We start from the raw sequence: 11,400 nt of genomic DNA, 5'->3' as shown, positions 1-11,400 counted from the left end.
TTGGCTTTAATGCAGCAACAAATCATCCTGTGTACATCAATTCATATGCTTCTACTTTAAAATTTCATATAAGCAACATGAATTTAATGTTTTATGAACACTGAAAGACTGAATGATTTGAATATATTGAATCATTTACCTGAAGAAAATCTGTGTTCTAACCTTTTTATGGCAACTACTGGGAAATACAATTTTTGCAGATGAAATCTTCCAAAGGAGTAGAATAAAATAGTAATACAAAACCAGAGCAAGATTTTTTTAAACATAGGCTGAGAAAGGAGGGATAGAATAAAACTGGTGAATGAGATGAAGAAAATTTAGTTCTAATCTCACTCAGGGTCACCTCTGTAGGGAAACATACTGGCATCACTCTCTTGGTACAATTATTCTGCTACAGTTATAATGTTATAAATCACTATGTTTCCAAAGCAACATATCACTATTAATTCAATTGAAACAAAGGATGTAAGGACTACAAGAATCAATTCACAATATCCAGCTGTCTCTGGACACTGAATTACTCTTTTTTTTCCCCAAGGAAAACCATGGAAATACAAGATGGACATAAATCCAATAATAATAGGGCAAAATTACTATGATTCTATGATCAGCTTATGCTTAAAGCAGTCTATTTTGAAAAGAGAAAGGAAGTCTGGAGGAATTCATTATCTTTGTTGACCTACTGAAAACATTCAGGAAGCACCAGCTGTTAGGTCGGTCCTCACACAGAGTCCCCCAAGCATCAGCAGGGGTTTGGTGCCCTCTTATGTTGGGTACTGGCAATTTGAGTGACTGCAAACTCACTGCTGGCTGATGGATCGCTTGAGAAGGCTTCTCTGGATAGAAATTATTGAGAAATTAAGTGCTAACTGAGATAAGTGACTACTGAATGCTTCAAAAAGGCTAATAACCACTGTAAGGCAGAGAGCTTACCCACAGAGGCATTGAACTCCCAGCAACGAACAGACCAGCAAACATACTCTTGTACCCTCCCCTTCAGCTTTTATTAAGGCGCTGACCTGATCTTGCATAGCACAAACCTGACTCAGGCTTTTTTGTTTTGGCCAAATATTGTTAATAAATTTCCAACTGTGAGAACACACACACACACAAAAAGACTGTTGAGCATTACAAAACAATCATAAATAACGGGGCACTCTCATAGGCTCCCCAATCAAGTTGTGGATGCCCCATCTCATTCTGTGATTCTGTGAAGAGAGTGGACTATGTGATCTGGTCTTTACCTCCTGGAAACACATCCAGTCAACAGCCTGGGTACTTACTCAAAAAAAAAAAAAAAAAAGGCCTGCAAAATTGGAGACATTAAAATAGATGGTATTTTTATCTCCATTAGTTGAATACTCCAGTGATTACTGTTCACACTTAAAAGCTGGTGTTGATTACCTAAAATTAGATTTCTGGACAGTTTTAGCAATCACCTTAGGTTTCTCTCTTATCTAGTTAACACTGCAGTATGTCACTTTTTCTCTTGTGCAAGTATTTCTAATCCATAGAGAATCCTTCTTGGTCTTCTAAAAATTAGACAGAGTGCTCAGTAAATCTTTTCTGAAAATAAAACCTGATTTGGTATAAGAAGTGTTTTGATAGTTTATTTTTAATTTCCTGATTAGCATCATAAGGATATACAGGTTAATTTTTTTTTAACTTGGCCCTTATGTAACTCATCATTTCATTTTACTAATTGTTCAGAGGGAAACATGAGAGATTTTCACGTGTTTGTGTTGATACATAAATTAGAATGCAAGAGATTGGCCACAGAAATAGTGATGTATAAAGATAACATGGAATTTTAGATTACATTCAAATGTTGGTATCAGAAATTATTAAATACCTTATTTAAGTGGTGAGGGCCCTGTATTTAGAAGAGTAATCCATTACAATGGAATGTATTTATATTAATACAGAAATAAAGCACCCAAGAGTTTAATAATGCGAAATTCTCAATTTATTTTATCAAATTCTCTTGCTATGCATTTCTTCAGAAATCGGTTTCAAGGCAATACATAAGAAAACATTCAGAGAATTAGCAAGTTAGTGCACAAAATAATTTTCTCAGTCTAGTCATAGACACAGAGATAAAATAGAGTCTAAGCAGCTCATAATTATTAATAATAAGCATCCCTTGTCCCTTGTAATCACAGATACCCAAATGCCTAGTGGTAAGGCATATTTTGGCACCTTGGCCTATTTCAGTAAAGCCACACAAAACTGGATGGATGCTCCCCATTTCTTGCAGCCAAAATTTCATGAAAAAGAGCTGATCACGCAGCAAACAGAAACTTGTACAAGTAAGTTATTTGTCAACATCCAAAAGTGCACTACCTTGCTTTACTGAACACAAAAACATGTTCCCAGAGAGCTTGGAGTTCTATTTTCAAATGGATGTGACAAAGGAAAAATAAATTAGGATGTAGTGAAGTAAGATGGGTATGCCTGGACCCCCTACACACCAGATATGCTCAAGTATCATGACTTTATAGTAAAATTTTATAAAATAAACCCACCTTGTGTAGACAAGAAATAGCTAAATTGCACACAGAGCAGAGATCCCTGAGCTAGTCAATAACTAGTTAGAAAAGCCACACAACACACTGTGTGGACATATTCACATAGGTCTAGAGGAAGTACTGCTACTTTTTCAGCAAATAAATATTGCTTACTAGCTCCCATTCAAGACCACATGAGTGATGGACTGTATTTGCTAGTGTATTACCTTGAAGTTCTGCTTCTAAGACTTGACTGCAGGCAGCCCCAGGTGGGATCTGGTCTTATTGTTGTGCATGTGGCCAACAACAAAGCTTTCATATTTAGTGCATTAATCTCAAATAGTGCTGCAACCAGGCAGTCAGGCTCCATAGCTGAGTTACTTTTCAGAGAAAGTATGAATCTGACTTTTCTGAACAGCTTTTCCATCTACTGACTCACAAGTTTGTGATCATAGGTTGAAACCTACCAAATTAAGTAGCATTTGCTTTGGACAACATTCACTGAAGTAGGTATTTCCTATCAGTACAATTCTGTTTCCGCTATTCCCTTTCTAAGAAAGTAGAAAAAAACAACCTCTCTTAGCTGGTAATTAGCATTAAAATAATCCACACAGTACAATAAATGTGTGGAAACAGCAAAAATCCTCTCATAAGTTTTCAAGAGCTAGAAAATATGGAATGTGGATCACAGTTTTACCATGGTAATCAGTTATCCATGTTCTCATTTCTGCCATGCCATCTTCCCCATCCCATTTCTTCCATACCCGGTTCCCTCTATACTATAAAGTGAATTTAAAATCTTGTAGCAACATGTGAAGAAAGCAGAACCACTTTGTTCTGGGAATGGAGAGGCAGGATTTTTTAGGACAAAGCTTAGAGACATCTGCTATAATATAGTGTAAGAAACTTAACTCTACACATTAATGAAGTTGATGAAGTCTGAGTCCTGTAAATAAATCAAAATAGATGCTTTGCTGTTAACTGACAGAGCTTCAATTAGATCAGAAGAAAATCATATGTCTCCCAGTCCCTACTGCTGATTAAGACTTTCCTAGCAAATTGCAATTTGTTTTTCTTGAGGAACTTACATGACTTGAACCTCAATATGTTCCACTATGAAATCTTATGGAACTGAAAACTCATGCTGATATAAATCAAATAAGGTTAAGAACTAATTTAGTTAAGAATCAGTTCTTGGCTGCTGTGCAGATACTTTTAATTTAGTTTGAAGTGTCTAATATCAATTTAGCTCAAGCTTATTACAGCATTTTTGGTTTTAGCTAGAGCTGAAAACAGATTTCAATACTTATGTCATTAAACACCTAAGGCAGATGCCAATACTGACACCAATATTCAGCAGCATCTAATTTAACATTGTGACACATCCTTCTATTCTCTGTTGGACAGTACCAGCACAACCATTCAGAAAACAAAGTGAAGAAACATTGAAATGAAGTGCTCTTCTCCCAGGAAATAATTTGTAAAACTTCTTTCAGACATTTCTGACCATATAACAACACACACAGGCTAAGCAGAGCCCCAAGTTGACTCCATGCATTTAAGATGAACAGTTGTGTTCGTAAACTTTTATATAATAAAATTAAAATGCTTATCATTTTACAATTGTGACAGAAGTAAAAGCCACCATATCATTACTTAAACAAGTAAGAGCTCAAGACCAAGTATTTCTCCAGAACAGCTAGGACAGAGTCTTAGCTCTAGAGTTCTGGGAGCACTTGTGCAGTTCTATGCTTGCAAGCTATAAAGAATTCAAGGAAATGTGGTCATAGGTCTTAAATGCCACACAGCTTGTGCCATGGCAGTTGCGGGAAATCATCAGTTTAAGGGTATATATTTTTGTACTTGCTGGGCTCCAATCTCTGCAACATAAACTGCTCCACTCCTCATGTCTACATCCACAAGGTGTGGTTTGGTTTCATCAGCCAGCTGGACACTGTGGACTATGGCACAGTCCCCAATGGAGCCAACTGGAGGTGCTGCCAAGATTGCCAACCGGTTGATATTCAGCTGAGCTACAATCAGGTATTTGTAATCAGCAGTAAACCTGTGAAAGATAAACATATTTTTGAACTATGAACTCCATATGGCATCTCATTTTATCAGAAACAAAACCTCTTTAACAATCACCCTTCTGAAGGCTATGACCAACAGAATGCAATGTAACATTGGGAATTAAGTTGTAAGCCTTGTTCTTCGTATGGCTGCTCATTGAGACATGCTACAGAAAACTCATTCAAGAAAATCTTTCTTCCTGTAAAAGCTGCAACAGTAAGGTTAATAACATAACAACTTTGAAGTGAAGCTCCCAATACTGCACTCAAATCCAGGGCTTGCTATAAAGCCAGGCTTTCCCTGCCAAGATGCAACTGTGCAGATATTTGCAAACGTTAGGACACCCAGCACCTTATTTCAATGGTTAAATTCTTTGTCAGCAGGCATTAAATACCAATATTTTAATTCACCAGTAAAAGTACACCTTATTTACATAAATGGTGTGCTCCTATAACTATTCAACAATACCTGACAGAATAAGGTCCATCTTCTGAAAAACAGCCGCTCCAAGACCCAAGCCATTCACCCGTGACTTTATCAAAAACTTGGATTCTCTTGTTGCCTCTATCTGCAACCCATACCTGTTAAAAAGAAAAATCATGGCTGTCAATAAATAGAACAAATTAAATGCATTTGTTTCTTACAAGAGCAAAGTTCCCTGTAGTAAAAATAGAAGAATGTACCCTGGAAGAATGTATACCTTCCCATTCAAAACTAAATCAATAGATCTGACTGCCAGATATAAACCAAAACTGACCTACTGTTAACATACACAAATTATTTTATACTACTTTCACAGAGAAATCAGTGCCTTCTCTTCTTTTTTTGTGGCTATATGATATATTTGGTAGGATTTTTATCCCCACAATGAGGACATATTTCCACCTATTAAATTCTGAAGATCTGTCTAAAGGTCTATCACCTGCATTTTTTTTTTCAATGGTAGTCTCATTTCATGATCATGATCTGCAAACACTCCTGATAATACCTAATACTACTACAAATATTTAGCCATTTAAACACTTAGAGCATGTTTAGCTGGTTTTGTCTAACCACTTTTTGTCTCTGTCCCACGCTGTGTTAACTGGGTTCACAAACATTGCAAGCTAGCAATACCACAAGACAGTTCCAATGAAGGCATTTTTTGTACAACGATCATTGAAGTTTTAGCTGTTGACAAGTCATCAGTCTGGTAAGTAAACTTCGTGACTTTTCTGGGGTATCACCAAAAAGGGAGCAATAAACATAACCGTAGACCTTTCATCACTGTTTTTAAATGAAGCACTATTACAGCATTCTCTTAGATTTCTTATGAATTAACAATTAATTCTCAACCCAAACTGATGATCAACACTACGTTGGCAGTAAAATCATAGCTCATCCCAGTCACTATCTTTAAATTAATAAACTCACAATTACCCTGCAACATAAAGTGACCATGCTCCTCCTGTTTTTTCTCCCACTCTGCCAGTTTTGGCAGAAAACTGATTTTTATATACACTTCTTATTCTGATTCAGACAGCATCAGCAGAATTAGCTTCAACCAGTGGTGCTTTAGTGAAGCAATCTTATTTTCCCTGAAACAGATTAAGAAGCAACTGCATAACTCCCCTCTAGGACTGGAAGACCAAAAGCCAGACTACAATTAACACCTGGCAGAAGCAGACTCTTGGAATGCCCTGAGCTGCGTGTAAAAGAGACTAACATCCACAACCTAGCTAGAGCCTCACTATCACCTAAAGCTTATTTGCAATTTCCAAATATGAAATTAAAGCCCCCTGAAGTGTAGTGACTGAGGGCAACGGACCACTACTTTGTCATCTAGCAGGATCATCTTTAATAAACACACTTGAGTATTTACATGTTTCTTCTGTGAACAAGTTTTAAGATCAACTACACAGCCAGCCAGCAGGAGAGACAAAGTAATAAAAAAAAACCAAAAAGAGCAGAGCTGATGTTTCCAGCTCTTATCATTCATCCCACACATTCACAGCCCAGTTTTCTGGGTTTTACATCAAAGCACAGATATTTATGGCTGGACTTGATCCTTTGGTATGTACTTTCCCATGGGAGAAGAGCTGTTAATCAAGGTCAGGATAGCCCGAGCAGGCCGCTGCTTCTACATGAAGAAACAGCAGTGGTTTTATTTATTACAGAACATGCTTCTCCTGTAATCTCACAATGGCAGCCTGTTACAAACCGCAGGAGGAACACTGTTGTTGCATGGACATTGACAGTGTAAGTGGTCAGGATCCTGGTGTTAACCTTGGAGCCAGCTGCTTCCATAGAACCTGCACTATGAAACTTCAGCTCAGGACTACCACACCAAAAAATGTAACTCCATAAAGTGACACAGATCACAACAGCTTAAACAAAAAAGAAATAGATTGTTTTGTTCAAATACATATAAACAAGTCTGTTGAAAGATGAAATAAAAAAATCTCCTCAATTCTTTACCCGTCCAAAAGCATCCACTGTTACACTGTGAGGAATCTTGAACTGACCAATGCCGCTCCCATTTGTTCCAGTCAGCCATAGCTCTTTGTAGTCTGAACAGTGAGCACCATGAAAAATAAAAGTTAAAAAATCACAGTGAGAAAACAACAAATAAACTAGCTTTTAAGTCAATCTCTTGCAAAGTTACTTTGGGTAATTTGTAAAAGGTGACATTTCTAAACTGTTTAAAAGCAGTACTCCCAATACATAAATCTGAGAGAAAACATGACTACTACAGTGACTACTGGATTGTTATTAGCAGTTTCATGATTATGATTACAAAAATGTAGCCAGTAATACACAAGAGCTATAATCCAAGGTACCGTAAAACACCGAATAAAAAAAATACAAAAAGGAAAAAAAAAGAATGTGACTGATTATGCTATTCATTTATTTCCTAAATTGATTTTTAAGACTTGTTACCTGGAAGTTTTCACTTTTAACAATTTACCATTTTGCAAACTAGGTATTAGGGAAGTATCTGCTTTATGAAAGCAAAATGGAGAAACAGTAGCTCCTCCACTTATTCCAACTGTGGACATGTGCAGACTCTTTAGTCACTGCCCTAACTGAGGAGTATGAGTGGGCTAATTAGAATCACAGAACAATTAAAGTATAAAAGTCCTCCAGACACTGCTTGGTCCAACCTGCTCCTCAAAGCAGGACTAGCCTTGATAAAAAATCCAACTCTTAAGTTAGATGAAGTTGCCCATAACTCATCAGCTTTTGAGCATTTACCAGAATAGAGAGTGCAAACCATCTTTGGCCCATCCTGTCATTCATTGTCTGACCACCTTTACTCTGAATGTTTTCTAACAAAAATCAAACTGAAATTCACCCCTCTTGGAATTTTTTGCTCTGTGTTCCTCATTCTTCACAGTATATCTCAAAAAAATATGTGTCTCTGTCTTCTCTATAGCCTCCTTTTACTGACTTAAGACAGCAGTAAAAATCCCCTTTAGCTTTTTTTCTTGGAGACTGAATGTCCTGGGGTAGCCAGGACACTGAACAAAGTCACTCTCTCAGCCTCTTCTCATGAATGACTAGGAGATTTCTCCTGAAGTAATGAGGAGTAAAACAGGTTCTGACTCAATAACGTCCTCAAACTAAAGTTAAATGACAGTTCTGCCTAGTACTTGCTTAAAAGTATTCCCAATCCATGTTATTTAAAATCCAGTTTTCGGTGGTCAACTACTGCAAGAGTTCCTTTTTCCATACCATCTGTTAGTTTGAGCAATCTGTTGTTCATTCCTCCGTCTCCATCAACAACATAGATTTCTCCAGTTTCCTCCACAAAGATATCTGCTGGTTGATCAAATTGCAGGGGAATCAAACTTGAACCAGCATTACCAGGTGTGCCCAAGACCTGCATAAGTTTACCCAAAGGGCTATACTGTTTCACTGTGTGTCCGTATTTCCCTGAATCAAGGAAAAAAGAAAGTGCAACAACATCTTAAAACAAAATGTAAGTATTAAAACTGACTGCAAAGATTGAAAATCTGATACTCAAAAGTAAGTGATATTAATACATCTAACAGACTAAAATTCTATAATGAGATTATGACAGTGGGTTAGTAAATCCACAGGCTGTAACACTATTCATCCACTGTATTAGGATCACTAAACCTGGGTCTAGCCAGGCTAATGTCTATCATGCTTTTTTCACTGATACTTCTGGGTGGTAGGGAAGAGTGCTGACCAATCTTAGCAGCTGTAAGCAGACACATAGCACAACTCATGAAACTTCAGACTATTTTGTGCAGCACCTGAGAAGTTTGTTTGTAGCAAGTAAAGCACAAATCTATCTCAGAATTGCTTGAGAGACTTAAATAAGTGAGCTGTTTAAAGCAATATTACATTTTCTTCCCCACTGAGTATTTCTCATATCACCACAATGCATACCTGTTCCAACATCTGTGATCCACACTGAACTTCCTATTGCAGTGTTCCATACAAAGATACCATGAGGCATTTCAACTGTATCATTCCAGGAGTGAAGAAAATAGCCTTCTTCTGAGAATACAAGTACCTTTGGCACATTGTCTCCCCGCTGAAAAGGTAAAAAAAGTTCTAAAGAAAACCTATTAAGTAAGTAATCTCACAGTTTAAAATTCCTCTTTCTGAAGTTTTTGCAATGTTTCATGAATTGAAAGAATATCCTGGCATGATTGTCTGCTGGAACTCTTTTTCCAGCTAGAAAAGGAAAGAGAGATATGGGTCTAAATTTAGTATGAAAAAAAATTCCAGTCAGTCCAGACTGTCACCTTACATCACACATAGTCCAGCTTTCAGAGCAGCCAAGTGCCTGCAGCTATCCTGGTCTTCAGGTTGAATTGCGATTTTGTGTTCCTGCTGAAAAGTGTGCCCAATGTAATGGGCATGAGAAACTACAACAGGGCTTGTTAGCTGCATGGCACCCAAGTACTCATACTATGCTTTACAAGAAATTCTCACCACATCCCATGGAGAGAATGTCTTTTCCATGGCCTAGAGATAATCACACATGGACCTGGGTAGAGGAAATAATTTAACTCCAATTACTCTAATTGGTTGAAAGAGCTGTGTGGTTTTGATTTCACGGGACAAGGCCTCAAAGAATGGAAGTTTCAGTTGCCCCAGAATCACATTTTATCTTACAGCTGAGGGAACAAGCTGCTGTAAGTCAGTTAAGTTGGATCATGCATTCATACCACGGAAATGTAATGCTTTAAAAAAAACCCACAAACAAATGTTGTGCCAGAACTGCTTTCAAAAATAGATACAGCAGAGACATCTCTGTTTATATTTTCTCTGAGTTTGACATAATCATTATTCCAAATATGTAAATACATGTAAATAAACACACACATATATATCCTTATCTTAAGCAGACACTTTAAAGGGAAAAAAACCACAGAAACAACACAGAGAGAAAAAAAATATTTCCACTCACTTGTCCTACATAGACCAAACCATGGAGAGAGTCAACAGCAACACAAAATGTTTGGCCAGTGAAGTGTTCTGGAGTTTTAGGCCAGCCTATGTCCAGCTTGTACATCTGTTGCTCTCCCTTCCAAGGAGAGAAGTACTCTGCTTTTAAAACCTGAGAATACAAAATAAATATATAGTAGTTAAATTCCATGAGGGTGGGATCAAAGGAAACAGCAGCAGAAAGTGACTGTGTGCTGAAGCATCATGAATTCATTCACTCAGTTTAAATTACAAGACAGATAAATAGAAGCAGGCTTGCAGCCAGGGGTTTGGACTGCAAATGGGAAAGCTTTAACAATCTGAAAACTAGCTAATCAAGTCCTTTGGATTGGGGAACTCTGGAATTAGAAAGCAAAACACAAACCCTGAAATTTCTTACACCAGAGCTGCTGTTAATATCTGTAAATCACTCTCCAAAATGAGGAAAATAGTACAGAAGGTTCCAAATGCACCAGATTCAGTAGCCACTTCAAGATGTGAAAGTAAAAAGGAAAAAACACAGGTCAGTAATGAAAACTCCACCTTGGAAATGAAGAAGTGTAAAATGCCAGGAACAGTCAGACTCGGGTCAATGTATATATTTTAAACGATAACGGGGGAAAAAAAAATCTTCCACCTTCGTGTTCTATTTTTTTCCAGCAGAAGAGGGGAAGCTAAGCATTGAAACAGAGCACTCAGCACAGAGCTAAGAAGTAACGTGACCCAGGGCCACCTGATACTTCTGTTCCTCGCCCTGCCTGGACCAGGGTTAGGGTTAGGGTTAGGGTTAGGGTCTGATCAAACAGTGCGGACAGACAGGCTGGGCTATCACGAAGGAAAACCGCGAGCAATCGGGCAAGGAGAACACCTGTCAGTATCAAGCGGGAGGTTAGTCACCCAAACACTCCCTTTTCCTCGCTGGGGCGCAGCACGCCGCCTGGAACGCCCTGGAAGGGGCCGCCCCGCGCAGGCACTACCTCGGCGGGGCTGCCAAGCCGCCCAGGGCCGCAGTCTCCACCCGGAACCCACAAGGCACAAGCGGCGCGGGAGGCACCGAGAGCGGACAGGTCCCAGGGCGCCGCCCGCGCCCCCCGCCCCGGGCGCGCCCCTCGCAGCGGCCCCGCCGGGCCCTCCCCGCTGTCCACCCTAACCGGAGGCCCTGGCACGAAGCCCCGGACGGCCGCCGCGCACCTGGGAGCCGCCGAGCAGGGCCAGCAGGGCTAGCAGCGTCCCAGCCATGGCCGCCCCGGCCCCGCGGCCGCTCCCGCCTCTCGGGGGCCGGGCCGGTTGCCACGGCAGCCACGTGGCCACCGCCCCTCCCTTATCGCCCCGGTGGCCGCTGCTCCTCGCGCCGTGCCGGGCCCGAGGCCGGGGG

General features: G+C 39.4%; 1 protein-coding gene across 1 annotated transcript; it reads right to left on the bottom strand.

The window, feature by feature from the left end:
- Positions 1-1,943: 1,943 nt before the first annotated feature.
- NHLRC3 (NHL repeat containing 3) lies at positions 1,944-11,351 on the bottom strand. The gene is made up of 7 exons (XM_068182069.1): positions 11,217-11,351; positions 10,009-10,158; positions 8,979-9,126; positions 8,295-8,495; positions 7,038-7,129; positions 5,049-5,161; positions 1,944-4,572 (listed from the first exon to the last, which is right to left on the bottom strand). The coding sequence occupies exons 1-7, from the start codon at positions 11,262-11,264 to the stop codon at positions 4,344-4,346; spliced, it is 981 nt and encodes a 326-aa protein (XP_068038170.1). The 5' UTR covers positions 11,265-11,351; the 3' UTR covers positions 1,944-4,343.
- Between the last annotated feature and the right edge of the window lie 49 nt (positions 11,352-11,400).

Source organism: Anomalospiza imberbis, chromosome 2 (assembly GCF_031753505.1).
Source record: "Anomalospiza imberbis isolate Cuckoo-Finch-1a 21T00152 chromosome 2, ASM3175350v1, whole genome shotgun sequence".
NCBI classification, from domain to species: Eukaryota; Metazoa; Chordata; class Aves; order Passeriformes; family Viduidae; genus Anomalospiza; species Anomalospiza imberbis.
Note: the sequence above shows the minus strand (reverse complement) of the source record. Positions and strands in the feature narration are given on the sequence as shown.

Coding starts and splice junctions, on each gene's coding strand:
- NHLRC3 (XM_068182069.1), bottom strand. CDS start 11,264: ATGGCTGGGACGCTGCTAGCCCTGCTGGCCCTGCTCGGCGGCTCCCAG. Junction 8,496..8,978: donor GATCACAGATGTTGGAACAG/GTATGCATTGTG, acceptor TCCTTGATTCAG/GGAAATACGGACACACAGTG. Junction 7,130..8,294: donor ATTGCTCAAACTAACAGATG/GTATGGAAAAAG, acceptor CTCACTGTTCAG/ACTACAAAGAGCTATGGCTG.